At 44.4% G+C, this 22719-nt stretch overlaps 2 protein-coding genes across 2 annotated transcripts in view; both read right to left on the bottom strand.

Moving 5' to 3' along the window:
• Nucleotides 1-301: 301 nt before the first annotated feature.
• GJD3 (gap junction protein delta 3) lies at nt 302-3957 on the bottom strand. The gene is made up of 2 exons (XM_045488754.1): nt 3849-3957; nt 302-3075 (listed from the first exon to the last, which is right to left on the bottom strand). Exon 2 carries the CDS (start codon nt 3069-3071, stop codon nt 2292-2294), a length of 780 nt encoding a protein of 259 aa, XP_045344710.1. The 5' UTR covers nt 3072-3075; nt 3849-3957; the 3' UTR covers nt 302-2291.
• A 7261-nt stretch (nt 3958-11218) lies between these two features.
• The window catches only part of TOP2A (DNA topoisomerase II alpha), a 29113-nt gene continuing 17612 nt past the window's right edge, over nt 11219-22719 (bottom strand). Inside the window, exons 26-35 of the mRNA XM_045488755.1 lie at nt 22474-22638; nt 22259-22342; nt 20872-21054; nt 20440-20530; nt 14677-14829; nt 14316-14442; nt 14153-14196; nt 13625-13765; nt 12865-13064; nt 11219-12327 (exon numbers count right to left, since the gene is read on the bottom strand). Coding sequence (XP_045344711.1) covers nt 12199-12327; nt 12865-13064; nt 13625-13765; nt 14153-14196; nt 14316-14442; nt 14677-14829; nt 20440-20530; nt 20872-21054; nt 22259-22342; nt 22474-22638 — 1317 coding nt within the window. The 3' untranslated portion in view covers nt 11219-12198. The remainder of the gene's footprint in view (nt 12328-12864; nt 13065-13624; nt 13766-14152; nt 14197-14315; nt 14443-14676; nt 14830-20439; nt 20531-20871; nt 21055-22258; nt 22343-22473; nt 22639-22719) is intronic.

Raw genomic sequence — 22719 nt, forward strand, 5'->3', positions numbered from 1 at the left:
TAAGCTTCATGAGGGCAGGTTTTGTTGCCCACTGGAGCCCAACATCTGGATCTGCTCTGTTCAGTACAGCAGTCACTAGCCGTACGTGGTGACTGAGTACAGAAATGTGGCTGGTCCAAATCCAGATGTGCTCCAAGCATAAAATATACACCAGATTTCAAAGACTTAGTAAAAAAAAAAAAAAAAAAAAAAAAAAAGAATATAAAATATCTCCTTAATGCTTTTTTCATATTGATGATGTGTTGAAATAGTATTTTGGATATGCTGGGTTAAAGAAAATATATTATTAAAATTAATTTCATGTGTTTCCTTTTACTTTTTAATGTGGCTAATGGAATATCTGAAATTACACATGTGGCTCACATCCTATTTCTATTGAACGGTGCTGATCTCGAACGTAGTCTGGCATATAGTATGTGCTCAACAAATATTTCTTGAACGAATACATCCGGAGAACAGCTGTGTATCCACATTTGAGTTTGTTGGAGATCCAGGCTTTGCACACCTGACTGATCAACATCAGAGAGACACTATTGCACACCGTGAGCAAGGATAAGTGCTTGGGCCTCTGGGACGCCTTGGGTTCCTTATCAACACATTCTACTAAGCACGACTCCGGGTCCATTGGTGGAAGAGCAAGTAATGCCATTCAGCAGAAGTGCTCTGGAGAAGCAAGGGTGCCGTGGTCAGCTAGCTCTGACTTGGGGGTGGGGGCCATTAGGAAAAGGATCTATTTATTTCCAAATGAGACTGAAAGGCAGGTAGGTATTAGCTAGGGTGGGGAGGGGGGTGCTGCAGAGAGAGGCTGCTCCAGGCAAAGAAACAGCACGTTCAAACATCTGGAAGGAAATTGGTCACTGTGTTTGTAGGAAGAGAAAAGTCAGTATGGTTAGGAAGCTCGTGCGGCAGGGGTGAAGCAGGGCCAGGAGAGGGCAAGACTTCAGAAGGCTCATTCAGGTGCTTGACTTACCCTGATGACAGGGAGCCCCTGGGGGCCTAAGTAGGAGGACTATTTAGAAAGACCCCTCTGGCTGCTGTGTGCGGTGCAGGCAGGGGGTTCCAGGAAGAAGAGCGCAAGGAAAGGAGGACAAAGAGGGAAGGGCCAAGGACGCAGGAGAAAATCAGGCAGAGCGGGTCGCAGCAGCCTACTCAGGGGGGTTGAACAAAGTCCAGGGTGCAGTCACATGGTGGCCCCTGGATGTCACTTAGGGCCTGGGTGATCTTACGGAGAGCAGCCCCACTGGGGTGGAGAGGGAGGAAGACAGATGGGGACAGAGAAGAGACAGGAGCAGGACCAGAGGTGGCCATGTAGGTGGCTCTTTATACTCTCAGAGGAGAGAAGAGGGTGGTGGCTACAGGGAAATGCAGGGCCAGGGCACGTTTCAGGGCAGCTTTCTTTTGAGGTCAGCAGGGACTTAGCAGAGTTTATGGACTGGGGGGGAACAGCAGCAGGGTGAGGGGGTGAATCTAGAAAAGAGTCCTGCCCTCTGACCCTACCGCCCACCCCTACTCTACCTCCACCAAAGGGAGGGCTTGGCCACTGCCCAGGCCACAAGGTTGAGTGTGGGTGGTGTCCACAAGCCCTACCGCACTGAGGCCTGCCCAGCGTGAAGGAGTGCCTGCCTCCTCTCTCTGTGGGCTCCGCCGAGAGGGGAGACCTTCCTGCAATGCCCCTGCAGGTAGGGAGGGAGCCAGTGTGGCTGCTGCTGGCACTGGGTCCTGACCACCCACCCGGTACATATCAGAGATCTCTGTCTCTCATACACACACGCGGCTCACACAGGGCATACAGATGCCTGCACAGACGCAGACCTACAGGGAATACACACACACACACACACACACACACACACAGAGCCCACATAGGATGTACACACACACGTACACACACGGCTCACGTGCACGCACGCAAAGAGCTCACACAGGTTTTACATGTGCATGTGCACACGCAGCTCATACCACACATATGTGCGGTGTGTGGCCACACACAGGGAGCCCACACAGAGGCCAGGCCTCAGCCCCAACAAGGAGAGGCCCTCGGAGGCTGGTATCACAAGTACTTTTTCTGGGCACCATCTGCACCTCCCCTTCCGGCTCTGCGGTGCCCTCCTCCTGTGCACGTTCTCTCAGCCCCAGGCCTCCCCCCTGCCACCTGGATCAGGGCAACAAGGACCTGCCACAGTTCAGTCTACGGGGGGCCCCCACTCAACCCAGCGCACTCGGGAAGTGCTGGGGACGCTGCAGGGCAGGGTCCCGGGGACAGTTCTCCAGGAAGCACCCGCGGCCCGCCCCTAGATGGCCAGGTCCTGGCGGACCGTGGCCAGGGACGCCTTGCTGTGGCCGCTGCCGCCCTCGCTGTCGCTGGCCGGAGCCGGGTGCGGGTAGGCGGGGGGGCCGCAGGGGTCGGGGCGCGCGCGGTGGCGGCGTCCGTCACGCTCTGCCGCCTGGCGACGGCGTCCGGCGCGCGGGCGGCCCTTCCAGAGCAGGTGGCCCAGCTCCGCCACGCTGAGCAGCGCCGAGAGCAGCCCCACGGCGAAGTAGAAGAGCACGAAGACGGTCTTCTCGGTGGGCCGGCTCACGAAGCAGTCCACGGTGTGAGGGCACGGCGGGCCGGCGCACGCGAAGTGCGGGGCCACGCGGAAGCCATAGAGCAGCGCCTGGCCCGCCAGGAAGGCCAGCTCGGCCAGCAGGCGCAGCGCCACGCTCAGCAGGTAGCAGCGGCGGCGCGGGGGCGGCCCGGGCCCGGCGTCCGCGCCGCCCGCCTGCTTGCCGGCGCGGTGCACCGAATAGATGACGAAGAGCACGGGGGGCGCCGAGAGCAGCAGGATGTGGAAGAGCCAGAAGCGGTAGTGGGAGACCGGGAAGGCGCGGTCGTAGCAGGTCTGGCGGCAGCCGGGCTGCAGCGTGTTGCACACGAACTCCTCCTGCTCGTCCTCGAACACGGCGCCGCCCACCGTGGCCAGCACCAGGATGCGGAAGATCAGCATGACCACCAGCCACAGGCGGCCCACGAGCGGCGACTGCAGCTGCACGGCGTCCAGCAGCGAGCCCAGGAACGCCCACTCCCCCATGGCGCTGGGGACGCGGGGGTTGGGGGGGGACCGGTGTCAGAGGCTACCGATCAGCGCCCCCCCCCAGCCCCCCAGCCCATGGAGTGAGGTTAGCTAGCCCTCCTCTAACTTGGGGTGAGGCAGGGGCTCAGTTAGGCCTGGGTTTAGCTGGGATTTTGTGGGAACGAGGGAGTCAGCAAGGGGGCGGGGGCAGGAGGGGTTAGGAGATTCTCAACTGTGGGTGCCTTTCTCCTTGGGGAGAAGGTGCTGGGGAGGAGCCCCACCCTGGTGCTCTAGCCAGACCCCCACGGGCCTGCTTGGTTGGACCCCATGCTCCTCCAGAGTCTATATCCGTAGGGAATCAACTTGACATCAGCAGGGCCAGACTGACTGCATTGTAGAACCAGAAGCCCAGCGATGCCCTTACGTGCCCAAGGATGCTTTCCATGGGCAACCGTGGTACCTCCAACCGGGGAGTCCAGACCCAACTGAACCTGGGAGAGGTGGGAGCCAGCAGACCCAGAGGGACCTCACCTCCTTCCTTCTCTGCCCACCATTTCTCCTGCCCTTCTTACTGCAGTGAACTCCTCTCAGAATGGGGAGTTCCATAACTCTGTCATTATCCCTTGTTCTAGGGGTCCCCTGCCATCCCACTCCTGAGCGGCCCAGCCATCTCCGATCTCCTCCATGGTGTCCCTCTGCTTCCAGCCTCCCACATCTCCGGAGAACCTTCCCAACACACTCACGCAGGCCCCACAGGCTCCCCGTGCCACCGGACCCCAGCCTGACCCCACTCACCCTGTGGCTGGAGCTGAGGTGTTAGAGCTGAGGGATGGATCCTGGGAGATGGCTGGGACCTGTTACTCTCCCGGGCCCTCTTTCATTTTCCCTTTTGGGTTTGGCCAGGATAGATGACAGGACAGAATAGCCGAGAGGGGCTTGCTCTCCCCCTTCTCTTAAAGGGACAGGGTGGCCCTGTCGGGTTGGCTCCACCCTTGGGAACGGACACAAGGCCATGCCCCTTGCTGGGCTTTGCAGCCCTCCCTTTCTATCCCTTACCCACCCTCCCCCCATCCCACCTGCTGTGTCTCCTTCTGGAAGTGGGGGTGGGGGTTAACCAGAGCCACACCCCTTTTGAGGGAGGGGGACTCTACGGAAGCCCATGGAACAGACTTCCCCAAACTGGAAGGCCTAGATCCACTAGCAACTGACTGTCACCTTCGAAGGCAGTCTTCAGGGCTGGAGGAGGGTTTGGTGCTAGCGTTGGGGGCAGCAGATCTCAGTAGATCTGGTTCCACCTCTGCCACTACTGGCCTTAGACAAGTCACTGAGCTCTTCTGGGCCCAGTCTCCTGGCTTGTCAGCTGAGGAGGCTGCACTGTCTGACCCCCAAGTTTCCTTGTCTTAATGCTAAGGTCCCAACCATATTATGGAGAACAAAGACAGCCTGTGCCCAGGAAAGAATCCCACATGGAAACCATTAAGGCATCAAGAGTGTTCAGCACTGGTGGTTAAATAAAAGCTTTTGCTTTCTTCCTGCTTTTCTATAATTTCCAGATTTATTCTAATAAGCATGTTATTTTATAATGTGAAAAATGAATAGAAGGACTTCTCTGCCCTCGTAAGGCTCTGAATCACATTCTACAACTCTAGGTGGCAGGAGAAACTATCCCTTAGGGGAAGAGTTAGGATGATGCGTGGTGATCTGAGTGGCTGATGAGGGGACACCCTCAGGTTGAGACATCTTGTTTGTCCCTTCTAGGCCTTTCTAGGAATCTGCCCCACCCGCACACCATTCCCCTTCCCCTGTACACCCGCTCTGGACCAGGCCTTGCGCCGAGCCGATCACACAAATCAGCTCATTGCATCCTCTTGATGACCCTGGCAGGAGGGAAGCTGAGACTGGGAGGGTCTAAGCCACTTGCCCACACAGCAAGTAAATAGCCAGTTCCCATCTCATGCTTGGCTTGATGGGTTGGGAGCCCATGTGCTTAAGCCCCTCATGGAACTGTTCTCACTCTAGCTTGGCTGGGCTTCCCAGGTGGTGTTCCGGGGCCTGACCATCCCCAGGGCTTTGGTTGGGTCTGGTGGGCCCAGACACGCCTGCCCCTCTCTGAGTGGGGAGGCCAAGAACCTCCCCCTCCATGACATTTCCTTTCCCCGTCAGCCATGGGGGCCTGTATAGTTTTCCATGTGTTGACAGGGACCCCCTGGCCTGATTTCAGGGAGGGGTGGGAAATGTGCCCTTCACCTACACTGGCTCAGGGGTCCTGCCCAGCCTGGAAAAACCCTCGGTTAATGATGGATGTGGTGGGGAACCCTCCGCACTGTCATGCAGGGTTCCCTTGGGAGTGGACCTGGGTGGGGAGACACTGCCTTGGACAAAGTCCAAAGGAAAGCACATGCTGGGGCCCCACATTCCAAAAACAGGATGTGGGGTGGGGGTATGGCTGACTTTCCCAACCCTCACCTCTGCCTGCTCCTGGCAAAGCTGCTCCCCGACCCCCGACCCCCAGCCCCAGCCATGGGGGCTCAGGGACACACCTCATCTCTCCTAACTGTCCAGGAATGGTCCCTGCCCTGTCCTCACAGCCCCTGCTGGGTGAGGACACTGGCCCAGCCTGGAAAAACCCCATCAGATCTGTCTGCTTTTGGGGAATGGAAAATGGCAGAGGTAGTGGGCTAGGGTGAGGCAGGAGCATGGTCACATGCTGTCCACAATCCCTGATGCCACAGGCCAGACACAGGAGACTGTACAATCTCCGGGGCCCGTCCTCCTTCCCAGATAGCGCTGTCCAGACTGAGAGGAGGTGTCACTGATGCTTCCCAGGGCTGGTGACACATGGCCCCATTCTTGGCCATACTTAAGGTCTGGAGCTGGGCTGAGAGGCCCATCGTGCCCAGTTTCATATTCAATCTCTGTCCCAGACACTTCACTCTACCCTGTGGGGGCTGGGGAGCCAATTCCCATTCTGTCACACATGGACACACATATGCAGGCACTACATGGTTGTACCCAGTAAGTGACATCATCAACACATGGCTGTATTTTCTCTCCCCGTGCCCCTCTAACATTTTTTTTTTAAGTTCATTTATATATTTTGAGAGACTGCGCATGAGGGACAGAGAGAGAGAGAGAGAGAGAGAGAGAGAGAGAACGAGAGAATCCCAAGCAGGCTCCCACTGACTCAGGGCTTGAATTCACGAACTGTGAGATCATGACCCCAGCTGAAATCAAGAGGCGCCCAACCGACTGAGCCACCCAGGCATCCCAACCCCTCTAACATTTTTTAGTCTTTACAGAAATGTTGCCTTTTAGTGAGGCCTTCCCTAACTTTCCTAACGGGAATTTAACCCCCTACATACTTGGTTATTTAAAAATTGTATCCCGTGTAGCACCCATCTCCTCCATTAGCATGTATGCTCCACGAGGTGCCCTGCTCACTGTCCCGTGTCAGCACCTAGAACAGTTCCTGGCACGTGGTAGAGGCTGGGTGGGTGAAGGTTGGGGTGGGAGGGTTGCGGACGGGGCAGACCATCTCTGCCCCAAGACGGTGAGCTCACTCTGCCTCATTTGCTAACTCTGGTCTCCTCTAAAGCTAGTGATCACTTAAGTGGCCGATTTGGTCTGAGATCGGTAATCAGAATGTCTAGTCCTGGGTAGAAATGAAAACCCCCAAACGGGTTAACGGTAAAATTCCTCCCTCACCTCCCCCCTCGGCCTGGGTGGGAAAGGTGAGGGAGTCAGATGCGTGGTTGTGTTGGCTTCTGATTACTCTGGAGCATTCCCCGTCCCCCCTCCCCCCTCCGCTGCACAGTGTCTGACCCTTCAAACTCTTTCCAGGCCTGCAAATCCTCCGGAAAGGTGACCTTCGGTTCACAGGTTGTCCCCGCTCCTCTCTCTTCTCCCCGCCCTCAGCCTGTAGTTACCAATAGACCCCTCAGGCTCTGTGGTTTTATCACTCACGGGGACCTGCTTCCCCTTCAGGCCTTCCCTCCTCCCTTGGCTCTATAATTATTTAAGATTAGGTTCGGCTGTAATAGCACAGCTACTAAACCGTGGCTTAAACAAGAGAAGCTGGTTTCCCTCTCACACAAAAGGAGGAGGGCGATGGGCTGTTCAGGGAGGAGGGGCAGCTCTGTGCCTCAAAGTCCTTGGGGGTGCAGGCTCCTTCCAAACTCCTCCCTGGGTGTGGTCCTCGTCCTCCACCATTCCTCCTCCGCCGCATTCCAGGCAGCAGATGAAGGAAGGGACGAAGGCGGGACAAATTTGTGCAAAAACGGCTCTCTCAGAAAGTCCCGGAAGCTGCCATGTGACCGACTGCTCACTTATCATTGGCCAGGGTGACCTTCCGCAAGGAAGGCTGGGAAATGTAGTCTTTTCTCCCCGGTAGGTGGCCTTACATCCAGTAAAGGGGAATTTAACCCTCATTGTCGCAGATCTGCACCACTTAATGGCTTTCTCCGTGGAGGTGGGGATTCAGAGAAACTAGTTCCCCCAGGTCTGCCCACACCCACTGAACAGTTCTATTTAGGTTCTCAGCGGATTGGATGGTGCCCATCCGCATTGGTAATGGTGATCTTTACCCAGTCTACTGATTCAAATGCTAATTTGTTCTGGAGACACCCTAAGAGACACACTCAGTAATATTTTACAGGCTATCTGGGCATCCCTTAACCCAGTCAAGTTGACACCTACAATTAACCGCCACACAGTTTTTCAACACAGCTTGCGGACACCCTCCTCAGATTTGCAATGGTGCGGGCGGCCCATCGGTAAGAAACACCTGAGATCGATTCCTGGCGTGGTACAAGTTCAGCATCATTTTAGAACTGGAACCCATTTATTACTTTAAAAACCTGAAAAAAATTATAGTTATTTTCATTTCGAATAAAACCATGTAACACTGACTATTTTTGTAAACTATAGGAAGATGCAAAGAAGAAAATGAGATCACCCAGATCTCATTATCCAAAGAAAAGCAGATGACGGTTTGCTGCAACTTGCAGTTGGCCTTTCAGTGCACATAGCATTTGGTCCCAAACTTCAGTTTGCATCAGAATTAACGGAGCGCTTTTTAAAACGGGCGCTTTTAAATCACCCAGTTCTGGAGTGGGCCTGATAATTTGAATTTCTAGCAAGCTCTCAGGTCATGCTAATCCTGCTGGTCCAGGGAGCACACACACACGGAGGAGCACTGATGTACTCTACACCTTTGCTTTTCCAAGTAGGCTCTCCAAACAGCAGCACTGACATCACTTGGGGAAATTACTAGGTAACACAACTTCAGACCTCACTCCAGGCCTACTGAATCAGAATCTGCAGTTTAACAAGATCTCTAGTGGATTTGTAAGTGCAAGTTTGAGAAGCTCTGGTTTATATTTGAGCCTCATACTATCTAAAAGATAGCTTTTCCTATTTTGTTTACACGCAGCGAAATGCACCATTTTATAATATAACTTAATGAGTTTTGATGCATTATACAGGATAGTTTTTGTATCTTTTTTCCCCCTCTACCCAACACAATGACTTTCCTGTGCTATTAAATGTTTTGGGAAAATATGACTTTTAATGACTTGGTAATACATGATAAGGGTGTACCAGTTTAACCAATTCTTCCATTGCAGTACACCTATTCTGTTCCATTTTTCACCAGTGTAAATAATGCCACGATGAATGCTTTTGACACAAACTTTTTGTTTTTCGGACTCCAGAATAATCTTCCAAAAGTGGAATTACTGAGGAAAGAGGTGCTGGATAGGTCAGAACAGATATCCCTCACTCTAGAAGTAAAAAATGGATGCAAAAATTTTGTCTTTGGGTTTTAGGAAAAATGGCTAGGAATCACTTAAAAAATTCCCCTTCAGCAAAACAGTGGGATGCAATGTATTTTAAAAAAACAAAAAGGAGGGGCACCTGGGTGGCGCAGTTGGTTAAGCGTCCGACTTCAGCCAGGTCACGATCTCGCGGTCCGGGAGTTCGAGCCCCGCGTCGGCCTCTGGGCTGATGGCTCGGAGCCTGGAGCCTGTTTCCGATTCTGTGTCTCCCTATCTCTCTGCCCCTCCCCCGTTCATGCTCTGTCTCTCTCTGTCCCAAAAATAAAATAAACGTTGAAAAAAAATTAAAAAAACAAAAACAAAAAAAAAAACAAAACAAAACAAAAACAAAACAAAAAGGATAGGGCACCTGGGTGGCTCGGTTGAGTGGGATTTTTCTCTCTCTAAAAAAATATAATAAAAGAACAAAAAGGCTTAGTAAGCTTATTGTATTATATATCAACTAATGCAAGTTTTGAATCCCTTATTTTCCCAGTAAGTATTCTTTTGTAATTCTAATTGATGTAATATTGCTTAATATTTATTAAGCAATGTTTCCTGTGTAGGAGAAATAATTACATTCTATAAAGGGTTTAAATGTATACGACCAAGTTTATTAGCACTAGAATTTTTATCTTCTCGAATGTCTAGAATGAATAGTCAAGAGATGTATTTACTCAAAGTCTTTTAGTTAGCAAGTGCTTTGCTGGGAACAAACTTCCACTTTTAAAAGGTAAAGGTTTCTGACTTTTTCTTTTTAAAGAGGCTTTATATGCTTTCTTTGATTTATTTTATAAACAAATGCATACTTACCAGACAGGGACTTCACCTCTGATTTGTAATCTGCTTGCTTTCTTCACTCAGTAAGGTCTTGGGTGTCTTTTCATGTCAATCAATATTTTTCTTTCCCCCCCAAATATATCATTGTTAGTGAGTACCTGGTATTCCTCATTGTACCATAATTTGTTTAAACCAATTGTTTTATCTGAAGTCTCCTGTTCGTTGGACGTTTAGGTTACTTTTAATTTTATTACATAAACTTTGATAAGCATCTTTTTTAAAAAAATAGAATCTATAGATTTTTTTTTTAATGTTTATTATTTATTTTTGAGAGAGAGAGACAGAGTGTGAGCAGGGGAGCGGCAAAGAGAGAGAGGAGACACAGAATCCGAAGCAACTCCAGGCTCCAAAGCTGTCAGCACAGAGCCTGATGCAGGGCTCGAACTCATGAACGCAAGATAATGACCTGAGCTGAAGTCAGACGCTTAACCGACTGAGCCACTCAGGTGCCCCAATAAGCATCTTTTTTAAAAAACATCTTTGCATGTGGCTTTTCTTGAGGTAATTGTAGATTTATATGTAGTTTTGAGAAACAGAAATCCCTTGTGTACTTTGCCCCACTCTCCCCTAATGGTAACATTTGTAACATTATGTAACTAGGATATTGAGATTTCCTGTATTTCTGTGTTTACATGGTTTTGCATGTTTCAATTCTTCTCTTGAACTAACTTTTTTAATGTTTATTTTTGAGAGTGCACTTGAGCAGAAGGGCAGAGGGAGAGGGAGATGAAAATCCCAAGCAGATTCAATGCTGTCAGTGCAGAGCCTGATGTGGGGATTGAACCCACAACCGTGAGATCACAACCTGAGCTGAATTCAAGAGTTGGACACTTAACCAACTGAACCACCAGGTGCCCTTTGAACTAAATTTCTTAAAGTGAAAGTTTTTGAGACAGAGTTTGGCCTCTTTGCCCAGATTCTGATGAAAGGGATCATTTTTCCAGATCTTTGTTAACACTACCCTTGGAGATATGTTTTGGATATCCCTCTGTAACTCAAGATTACTTTTCTTCTGGTACATTTCTAAATGGTTTTGCTTTTGACATTTAAATAAATATTGTCTGTTTGAACTTAACTTTGGTATAAGATGTGAGGAAGGAATTGGATTTATCTAACATTTCTTTTTTCTAAATGGTTAGCCAGTTGCCCTTATTGAGATCATCAAATAGTTGTCCCGATTATCAAAATAGTTGTAAAGGAATTAAAAAAAAAAAGACATGCATATTTGAAACTACTTACTGATGTAGGGCCAAGGCCTTCTGAGTATGAAGGAGATGGACGAACTTTGTACCCATGTATAAAATCCCAGGAAAAAATCTGATTGGCTTTGGTTAGGTCATGACGCCTATCTCTTAGACCTGTTACCACACGGCCAGGGGCTGTTAGGTCGGTACATCAGCACATGATCAGAATAGTTCTCAAAAGGAAGTGAAGAGGGATATATTTTAGAGTAAAGTAAAGGGTATATTGCAAGCCCCCCCCCCCCCCAAAAAGGGGCAATCAATCAACGGGTTGCAATGTTTAGAACATTTTATTAAAGTACAAAATTGTTGAAATTAAGTGAAATAGAAAAACATAGTAAATATTTACAAAAACATTGATAACACCACTCAAGTCACACAACATGTAAAAATGCAGAAAGGCCTTAAAAAGTCTGTAAGTTGAAAATTATAGAGATTTCCCAAAATGGATATAACTGCTCACTGCTGAGTATGGCACTCATAGAAGATCTTTGAATGCTGTCCTCCACTTTTCTGCAATCCAGTGCTCCCTAGACATTTGTTCTTTGGGAGATTTGGACTTGGAGACAGCCCAAGGGGACAAGTCAAGAGCTGAGATAGTCACATAACTTATGGTCTAATTTTCTTCATCCTATTGACTGTGTTGAGGTTATACAGACACAGCCAAAGTGTTTTCTTCAGCCTCTGCTAATATTCAAAAGGATATAAAGAGTATGAGTAATTTTCTTATTGCTTGAGCAGAAATTCAGCACATAAAAGGCTGAGTGGGGAGTATTTGTATTAGAACTATAAAGTTCTATCTGATGGAAAATTACCTAAATTTTAAGGTAAAACAGAATTAATCATGCTCTATCTCATATTTACGGAAAGTAGGAAATTGAAAGGAGGCAGAATAGACACTTTTATAACAATTTTAGCTTAATGAATGGTCAGTAAACTGTATTATGCTGAAGTGACCACACAACTATCTCTAGAGTCCAGAAGAATTTAAAATCAGATTCTAAAGACAAAAGAAAAGACAGTCAAAACATAGACAAAGCAGAGAAGAAAACAATGCCCATGAGGTGGTCACTATTTAGACAGTATTATAAAAAGGGAAGGGATACTTGGGCTTTACACACTTCACTTTGATGATTCGGCATTAAAACTACCTTCCCCAAATGAAATTCAGAAGGGAGGAAATTAAGGGATTCAGGTAACTCTAAAATCAGTCTTGGGCTCAATAAGACCATTACTTAAAATAATCACATTTTAGAACAGATCATCTTCATCTGATTCTTCGAGGTACTTTATAGGTTTCTTTGCCCGTCCAGATTTGGCCCGAGGAGCCACAGCTGAGTCTAAGTCCAGATGGAAATCCTCACTCTCCCCCTTGGATTTCTACAAGAGGAAGTCCATGTAATTTGCACAATGTTAGTCTGACAGCAACATTTCACTGGAAAAACTGTATCAACAGACTATAATTCAAGAAGTTTCCCACCTTCTAATAAGTAGTAAGAAATAGATCTAAGGCTAGTCTCTCATTGACTAAGTGGCATTTTTTTTTTTTTTTCAACGTTTATTCATTTTTTTGGGACAGAGAGAGACAGAGCATGAACGGGGGAGGGGCAGAGAGAGAGGGAGACACAGAATCAGAAACAGGCTCCAGGCTCTGAGCCATCAGCCCAGAGCCTGACGCGGGGCTCGAACTCACGGACCGCGAGATCGTGACCTGGCTGAAGTCGGACGCTTAACCGACTGCGCCACCCAGGCGCCCCGAAAGTGGCATATTTTTAAATGTAACTGTGATAAAGTAAAAGCTAAATGGATTAGGAGATTTAAATTTATTTTCTTAAAAATGTGTCAGATTAAGAGCAAATCTTAATTATGCATTTTAAAACAGCTATAGCAAACAGACGAACTAGGATAAATACTCACCTTGCTTGTGACTGTCTTAGAAATCATTTTCTCAAAATTAGAGTCAGAATCATCAGAAGTGGATGGCTTCCTTTTGCGGCGATTTTTGGTTTTGGGAGGATCAGGCTTTTGAGAGACATCAGAATTCAAGCCTGGCTCCTTTTTGGTTCCTTTTGGTGCAGCCCTTTTTTTGGCACCTGTAGTGGAGGTGGAAGACTGACCTGCAAGTCAACACAAGCATTCATCATGTCCACGCTAGATGGATTATTCTACTGTGGACTTTCTGTAGCAAGCTGTTGAATGCTTACATTTAACATAGGAAAAAATCTAATAGAGCTGAAAACACATTAGAGAATCAAAACTATTCTTAAGTATTTTTAAGTAGGCTCCTATTTTACTAGGCGGGGCTTGAACTCATGACCCTGAGATCAAGACCTGAGCTGAGATCAAGAGTGGAACACTTAACCAACTGAGCCATCTAGGAGCCTCAGCATCTAATTTTTTTATAGGTGTATGTTTTACATTAAACCTTTGCAACTGTTTATAAACCTTATCCCTGTCATAGATAATGAGATAGATAACACCTGGCATTTTGAGATATATGCTGATTTTAGACCTTCTGACCACCAGTTTTGATTACAAAGATCTAAATATTTGCTTTCACTTGGGAAAGGTTTAATTTCAATATTAGTAGTAATTTTTGGGAATAAAAAATTGAATTCATTTGTGGTAGCCAGCTTCTTAATCCTAACATTAACCCTTTTGAAAGACTGAGGCTCACTTTTTGCTGCTGTCTTCTTCACCGCTACCTTCTTTTTAGAAACAGGGTTTATGATTTCAGTTTCAGCTGAGAAATCAGCGGCCGGAGAATCTAGAGAAGGTGGTACACTGTCCTTGGCACCACCAGCATCAAGGTCCATTACTTCAAATGGAAAGGAAAATAGCACATATAAGCAACACACAAAAATCCATTTCCTTCTCTGAGTTCCCATTTAAATACCAAGTCTGTGACTTTTCTAGAATATTTAAAACATACTCTTATAACTTTGTTCTAATTTCTGGATTCTTCATCAGCAGATATTTTTTGTACCTCTAGCACCCAGCAAGCATGTGATGACTTTCAGTATATTAAGTATAGAACCTGTTTCTGTGCAAAACTAACCCTAATGAACAACATCAACGCAATGCTAACAAGAACCCACATTTATCTTCCAAGGCAGGACTCGGATAACGTAGTCCAGATTAGAACCCACTAGACCCAAGTGCCCCAGTGAAGCAGACATCTCACTATTTTTAATTAAATACATACCTGATGTGGCACTCTTCTGTGGCTTCAGTTCTTTGTTAGTAGGTCTAGAATAAAGAAGAAACCATCAACATCCTGACAACCAATTCTACATGTGTCAAAGAATGTATCATTGACTATTGACAACAATCACGATGATAAGACTCATGTTAGAGAAGATACTTACACTGGTGGGGAAGTTTTGGTCTTAACTGGGCTAACATCTGATGGGACAAAATCCTCATCTTGAGTTTTTTCATCAAAATCTGAGAAATCATCATCTGAATCCAAATCCACTGTAAATTTGGTTTTTGCTATAAAAAACATACATCAAAGAATAAAAGAGGGGAACAGAAATATGTAATTCACAGATTGCTATAACAATTCACGAAGATTTAAGCTTTAGTTTAATATCCTAAAAGATGCTGTAGTTTTTTAAAAACTTAGTAATTACCGCTCTAGTATATAATAATTTCTGGGATTTGTGTCCTGAAATACACTGGCCCAGATCTTGCAACATATCTAGCATGTTGTTCGCTTGTGCTTACTTGCTGCTCTCCGTGGCTCTATCTCTCGTGGGGGAACATCAAAGTCACTTTCATTACTGCTCATATCTGATTCTGAATCAGACCAGGGGTTTCTCTTCTTTCCTTTTTTGACTGGTTTAAATGGCAACGTAGTTTGCTTCTTTGTCTTGGTACCTAGAAGGGAGATAGGAATTAACCACTTTCATATATTCTTAGCCATACTTTTCTCCATCTACCATCCATCCATCTTTCAAGTATTTATTGAGCTCTGTGCTAGTATTGAGAATACAACGGTGAATGGAAACGGATATAGTCCCTCTTCCTATCGAGCTTATATAGCTTGGTCATCTAATCCCATAAATAAATATAATGTGTCTATGTAGGGTATGAGGCATGTGTGTATGTATTTAAATAAGAAGACTGTTCCAACAAATGCTTGAGCTGAGACCTCAAGTTTAGAATGAACTAGTTGAAGGCAAGTGGGTAATGAAATATTACAGCGCAGAAAATACCATGTACAACGGACCTGTGGGGAAAACAGTACATTTAGGAAAATGAAAGAAATCCCTTATGGCTAGAAAACAGAAGTTGCAGGGAGAGAGGCTGGTCTTAAGCCTTTAAATTTTTAAATTTTTATTTATTACTTATTTAAGTAAGCTGTACATCCAATGTGGGGCTTGAACCCATGACCTCAAGATCAAGAGCTGCATGCTCTACGGATTAAGCCATTCAGGAACGCCAAGGATTTTTTTTTGTTTTGTTTTGTTTTTGTTTTAAAGTGAGCATGTCTTCTTTTTTTTTTTTTTAATTTTTTTTTTTTTCAACGTTTATTTATTTTTGGGACAGAGAGAGACAGAGCATGAACGGGGGAGGGGCAGAGAGAGAGGGAGACACAGAATCGGAAACAGGCTCCAGGCTCTGAGCCATCAGCCCAGAGCCTGACGCGGGGCTCGAACTCCCGGACCGCGAGATCGTGACCTGGCTGAAGTCGGACGCTCAACCGACTGCGCCACCCAGGTGCCCCAAGGATTTTGTTTTAAACAGGGAACCAATATAGCCAGATTTGAATTTTAAAAAGTTCTCTCGGGTTGCAGGATAGTGATTGGAAAGGGGCAAGAATAGATGCAAGATCAACAGAAGGTTATTGTTGAAGTCAAGGCAAGGGAGACAATTCAAACAGAAAAGAATGGCTAGGATGAAACCTTGAGGGTGTTTAAAGGCCGAGTAAGGAGGTTTAAAGTCACTAGTCCTGGCCCAAAGAGGAGAAGGGCAGCACCCTCACTGATCTTATACCATCCTTCATATTCTTGTCAGTATACCTATCTACGTCAGATTTCCTAGTTGAATCTAATCTTATCCAGCATCCTCCAACAACCTGGTTTTCTATCTCTCTGTCATCTAGTTTACGTTTTTTTGTTCTGTTTTTTTACTATTTCCCAATATAAGTGTGCCCCTCGGCCCCCGTTGAGGAGGTCTTCTCATTGTCCCATGCATATTATATGCCCATTTTTCTTTTCCTAATCTAGAATACCTAAATCTTATCCACTCTTCAGGACTGTAACCCAAGTTTTACCTCTCTCACAAAGCCTCTACAATGTACATGCACCCACACTGATCTTGCCTTTCTCTCAGTTCCTACAATGGCTAGTATATATTGCTTTAACTTTCTTGATAAACCTCTTGAAGGTAAACACCATGCTCTCCCACTTCTTGTGCCCTCACATTATTTGAGAGTAATGGGAACATGAATGCTCAAAACATTCAACTGATTCATTGGTTTTATACGCTGACTGCTAGCTAGGTTTAAAGTTAATATAATTTTGCACAATTTGGCATGCTTTTATTACTTCTTTAGTTTAATACTAAGATGTTTGCATCTGTTTTATTCATCTTTTCATTCCCCACAGAACTGAGCACACATCATCTATTAAAAGTAGATATTTGGGGTGCCTGGGTGGCTTAGTTGGTTGAGCATCTGAATCATTTTGGCTCAGGTCATGCTCAGGTTGTGGGATTGAGCCCCATATCGGGCTCCACACTGAGCATGGAGCCTGCTTGAGATTCTCTCTCTCCCTCTGCCTCTCTCCCCCTCTCGCACATGCTATCTCAAAGTAAAAAAAAGTAGATAGTCAAGGTTAGATTTACAGATCAATCAATGGAATTGAGTTGAGAATCCATAAATAAACCTTAATATTTATGACTAACTGATTTTTGACAAGGGTGAAGACAATTTAATAGGGAAAAAAGGTTTTTCAATATGGTGCTGGGACAACTGGATATCCACATGCAAAAGAATGAAGTTGGACTCCTTCCTAACGCCACATACAAAAATTAATTCACAATTCATCAGAGACCTAAATGTAAGAGCTAAAACTAAAACTCTTAGAAGAAAACATAGGGGTGAATCTTCATGACCTTGGACTTGGCAAAAGATTAGATATGATACCAAAAACACAAGCAACAAAAGGAAAAAAAGAAGATAACTTAGATTTCATCACAATTAAAAACTTGTGCTTCCTATCAGCAATAGGCAAAGTATGGAAAGAGCCCAAATGTCCATCGCTGGATGAATGGATAAAGAAGATGTGGTGTGTGTGTGTGTGTACACACACACACACACACACACACACACACACACACACATCGAGTCTTACTTGGCAATCAAAAAGAATGAAATCTTGCCATTTGCAACTATGAGGATGGAATGAGAAGGTATTATGCTAAGTGAAATTAGTCAGTTGGAAAAAGACAAATATCATATGAGGACTTTAAGATACAAAACAGATGAACATAAGGGAAGGGAAGCAAAACTAATATAAAAACAGGGAGGGGGACAAGACATAAGAGACTCTTAAATATGGAAAACAAACAGAGGGTTACTGGAGGGGTTGTGGGAGGGGGGATGGGCTAAATGGGTAAGAGGCATTAAGGAATCTACTCCTGAAATCATTGTTGCACTCTATGCCAACTAACTTGTATGTAAATTAAAAAAATAAATTAAATTAAAAAAACTAGAATAAACTGTTCTTAGAGGTTGAAAAGTTAAAAAAAAAAACAAAACAAAACTTGTGCTTCAAAGGACATCATCAAGAAAATAAAAAAAATAATCTATAGGAGAAAATATTTGAGAATTATGTATCTGATAAAGGACTGGCATCTAGAATACATAAAGAAATCTTACAATAAACTCAACAACAACAAAAGACAACTCAATTAAAAAAATGGGCGGGCTGCCTGGGTGGCTCAGTCAGTTAAGTGTTGAACTTTAGCTCAGGTCATGATATGGCAGTTCATGAGTTTGAGCCCCACATCGGGCTCTGTGCTGACAGCATAGAGCCTTGAGCCTGCTTCAGATTCTGTGTCTCTCTCTCACTCTGCCCCCCACCCCACCCCCACACTCTGTCGCACTCTCTCTCTCTCAAAAATAAATAAACATTAAAAAAAATTTTGGGGGGGTGGGTGCCTGGGTGGTTCAGTCAGTTAAGCAACTGACTTCGGGCTCAGGTCACGTTCTTGTAGTTCGTGAGTTCGAGCCCCGCGTTGGGCTCTGTGCTGACAGCTCAAAGCCTGGAGCCTGCTTCAGATTCTGTGTCTCCCTTTCTCTCTCTGCCCCTCCCCTGCTCGTGCTCTCTCTCAAAAATAAATAAACATTAAAAAAAAATTTTTTTTTTAATAAAAATAAAGGGGCACTTAGGTGGTTCAGTCGGTTGGGTATCCGACTTTGGCCCAGGTCATGATCTTGCGGGGAGTTTGAGCCCCTAGGTGGGCTCTGTGCTGACAGTTCAGAGCCTGGAGCCTATTTCAGATTCTGGGTCTCCCTCTCTCTCTGCCCCTTCCCCGCTCATATTCTCTCTCTCTCTCAATAAACATTAAGAAAAAAGATTTTTAAAAAATGGGCCAAGGGTCTGAATAGGTATTTTTCCAAAGAAATATAAAAGGCCAACAAGCAACATGAAAAGATACTCAACTCAATCATTAGCTAATAGGGAAATGCAAACCAAAACCACAGTGAGATAACTACTTCATATCCACTAGCATGGCTAGAATGAAATAGAATGACAATGAATTAACAGTGTTGGTGAAGATGTGGAGAAACTGGAACCCTTCTACATTGCTGGAAGGAATGTAAAATGGTGCAGCTGCTCTGAAAAACAGTGCAGAGGGTTCTTTAAAATGTTAAACATAAAAAATCCTATCACCCCACACGATTCCACTCCTACGTATCTATCCAAAAGAAATCAAAACATTAAGTCCACGGGGGCACCTGGGTGGCTCAGTCAGTTAAGCACCTGACTCCTGATCTCAGCTCAGCTCTTGATGTCAGAGTCGTGAGTACAAACCCCTGGGTTGGGCTCCACACCCAGCGTGGAGCCTACTTAAAAACAAACAAACCTATGAAGTCCACATAAATACTTATATATGAATGTTCATAGCAGTGCTCACAATACCCAAAAAGTGAAAACAAGCCAGATACCTATCAACCAATGAACAAATAAAATGTATATCCATACTATGAAATACTATTTGACAATAAAAAAGAATGAAGTATTGATACATGTTACTACATGGACCACCCTTGAAAGTATGCTAAGTGAAAAAAGCCAGGCACAATAGACCACATATTATATGATTCCATTCATATGAAATGTCCAGAGTAAGTAAATCTAGAGACAGAAAGTAGATTAATGATTGTATAGGGGGAGGGGAAATTGGGAGGAAACAGAGAGAGTGACCATTAATGGGTAAAGTGTTTCTTTTTGGGACAAAAAAGTGTTTTAAAACTGTTGAGTATACTGAAATGATTGAAGGTATACTTTAAATGGATGAATTTGATATGTGAATTTTTTTTTCTTAATTTTTTTTTTAATCTTTATTTATTTTTGAGAGAGAGAGAGAGTGTGAGCGGGGGAGGAACAGAGAGAGAGGGAGACACAGAATCCGAAGCAGGCTCCAGGCTCCAAGCTGTCAGCACAGAGCCTGACGCGGGGCTCGAACCCACAAACTGTGAGATCATGACCTGAGCTGAAGTCGGTCACTTAACCGACTGAGCCACCAGGCGCCCCTGATATGTGAATATCTTAATGAAGAAGTTAAAAAAAGTAGATACTCAGGGCATAATCAAATGGCTAGTAAAATTCTTTTTTAAAAAATATTTATTTTTGAGAGAGAGAGAGAGAGAGAGAGAGAGAGAGAGAGAGATTGAGAGCGCGCACAAGCTGGGAAGGGGCAGAGAGAGGGGTGGGGGGCGAGTGGAAGACACAGGGTCTGCGCTGTCAGCACAGGGCCCAATGCGGGGCTCGAACCCACAAACTGTGACATGACCTGAGCCTAAGCTGGACGCTTAACCAACTGAGCCACCCAGGCGTCCCTGTGTAGTAAAATTCTTAAATTTAATTTGCTGGGTGCTACTTATATCCCAGATGTGGTTATATGGTATTCAACTATAGGGGTAATACAAACATGACTAAGATGTGCTCACTGTTCTCAAGAACCTTTATATAATATATATCAGGGCCTTTTAACTGGCTAGAAAGTGAAATCTAATAAACTGAGTGTGTTTTCTTTAGATTCCCAACTAAGGAATTCAAGTTGCCAAATTAACGAATTATTTCAAAATGATCTCTTCTAAAATAAATCAAATCCAAGGACAGTGTTAGGGAGGTTCAAGTAAACTTCAGACATAGTCCTCCATCATGTTAGTACTGAACATGTATGTGGAATATACTAGGTAACAGACAAAATTTAATCTCAACTCTATACATTTTACTTAAAATGTTTTAATACCTGGTTCTCTTTTCTGTTTCTTCTCCAACCTTTGTTTCAGACCTTCTAGTTCCATACCATCCTCTTGAGGGCTCCCTTCAGTGTTTTCACTCTAATAAAAGAGAGCAAGACAAAGATGGTCAAGTTCTGTCAACTTATTATTTGGAATAATGTAAGGTCAAATATACAAATATATATCTAGTCAAAGAGTGATTTTTTTTCTTTAAGTTTTGTTTAAGAGCTATATATAAAGGTATGGGCATGACTTTTTCAAGATACTTAAACACCAAAAAAAAAAAAAAAAAAAAATTAGGTTCACAGGAAAGACAAGTTTTGTTTAAATATAGGATAACTTATAAACTATGGGCTTAGAAATTTTATAATATCATTTATTCAATTTTAAGTTGAAATATGTTTCAAGTATTTTAGTGTATAACTTTTCAAGAGTATTACCTTAATTTTCTTTTTAATTTTCTTTTCTGCCTCTGCTTTCATCTCTATGGTCACTCGGGGGATGACTCTTTTCCCACATGGAGAAGGCAAAACTTCAGCCATCTGTATTTTTTTCCCCTTTGCTTTCCCCCCTTTCCCAGGGAGACCTATTTGTTCTTCTTGTTTTTCCTTTGTTTCAACAGCCTACAAAGGGGTAAAAGAAAGCAAGTTTATAAGCCAACAAAGACAATACAAAATCTAGGCTAGTTATAGGAATAGAATAAAAGGCAACAGTCAAACTGATTTCAATCTGTACATCTTAATATAAAAATTTTTAAAAAATTTATGTATGTATGCAATCTCTAAATCCAGTGTGGGGCTTGAACTCAGGACCTCAAGATCAAGAGTCACATGTTCTTCTGACTGAGCCAGCCAGGCACCCCACATCTTAAGGTAAATTTGTGATAAACTGTACAACTAAGTATATCACCAATAATAGTGAATATATAACTAAGGCCCACTTTGACAAGTGTGGAGACAGAAGATTGGGTTCTACTCTTGGTTCCACCATTTAAACTGCTGAAGATAAAAAGGGGAAACTGGGTTAGGGATAAAATACATAGGTACATATATACATATTTGTAAACTTAAATAAGAAGTGAGAAAGGGTGGAACTCTACTTGTACATCTATACCTAAGTGTAATAATATAAAACTGCACGGTAAGCATTATAACTTAGTTTATGAAATGCTTTTCTTATCTTAAAATGATATTGGAAAACAAAGCAAATTAGTGAGATTTAGGTAACAAAGTATCTTCTGAAACTGATTAGCTAGTCCTGAAGGTATATATCTTTGTCCTTTTAGGTTGACTTGGGGGGCTGGGTTGGTCTTCTTACACATTTAAATTCTTTATCTTCTCAGTCTCAATAAGTCAGAAATCAGCTCTTGCCCTTTGCTCTCTTTGTCCAAAACCTTCTAGGTAGTATGCTTCCCAGTATCATTTACTTTATCCTAACAATCCGTTCTTTTATGTGTTATCTTGGAATGTTTCCTTATGCCTCTTATATCCTTTCTATTTGCCAATTGTGAAATTTCTTGACAAAGAGGTATACTGCTGGAATGTACTATTTCATTAATAATAACTCTTGGGGCACCTGGGTGGCTCAATCTGTTAAGCGTCTGACTCTTGATTCGGCTCAGGTCAAGATCTCGCAGTTTGTGAGTTTGAGCCCCACATCGAGCTCTGTGCTGACAGTGCAAAGCCTGTTTGGGATTCTCTCTCTCCCTGCCTCTTTCTACCCCTCTCCCATGCTCGCTCTCGCTCTCTCAAAAATAAATAAATAACCTTAAAAATAATTAAAAAAAATAAAATAAAAACTCTAATGCAGACATTATAAATGACACACCTCCAGCTCTTCAATAAAAGCAGCTAGGTCTTCTTTCCACAAATCTGATGGACTCTTTCTCTTTAATGTTTCTAGCTCTTGTTCCTTCATAAGATAGTCAGAAAATTAAGAGTTAATTTATGGGCATAAATAAATAGCACATAATTTTCATGAAGCAGTTTTTACTTTCACTACTAAAACAACTAAGCGGCATGTACCCTCTACCAATAACTCACTTTTTCATTTCTCAGCTTGCACAGTTCATCCTTCTTTTCCTTGGTGAGATACCAAAGAGGCATATCAAGAAGGTAGTTGAAGGTTGGTCCAGAATCTTTTACAGAGTCACCCTTTTCAGCTTCATTTTCATTGTCACTCTCTTCATTTTCTTCTTCATCTGGTACCTAAAGGAGGAATTAAAATGTAGCTTTAACAGGACATGTGAAACAGAGACAGATTATACACAGTCTTTAATAACATAGAAA

This window comes from Leopardus geoffroyi, chromosome E1 (genome assembly GCF_018350155.1).
Source record: "Leopardus geoffroyi isolate Oge1 chromosome E1, O.geoffroyi_Oge1_pat1.0, whole genome shotgun sequence".
Taxonomy (NCBI): Eukaryota; Metazoa; Chordata; class Mammalia; order Carnivora; family Felidae; genus Leopardus; species Leopardus geoffroyi.

Coding starts and splice junctions, on each gene's coding strand:
- GJD3 (XM_045488754.1), bottom strand. CDS start 3,071: ATGGGGGAGTGGGCGTTCCTGGGCTCGCTGCTGGACGCCGTGCAGCTG.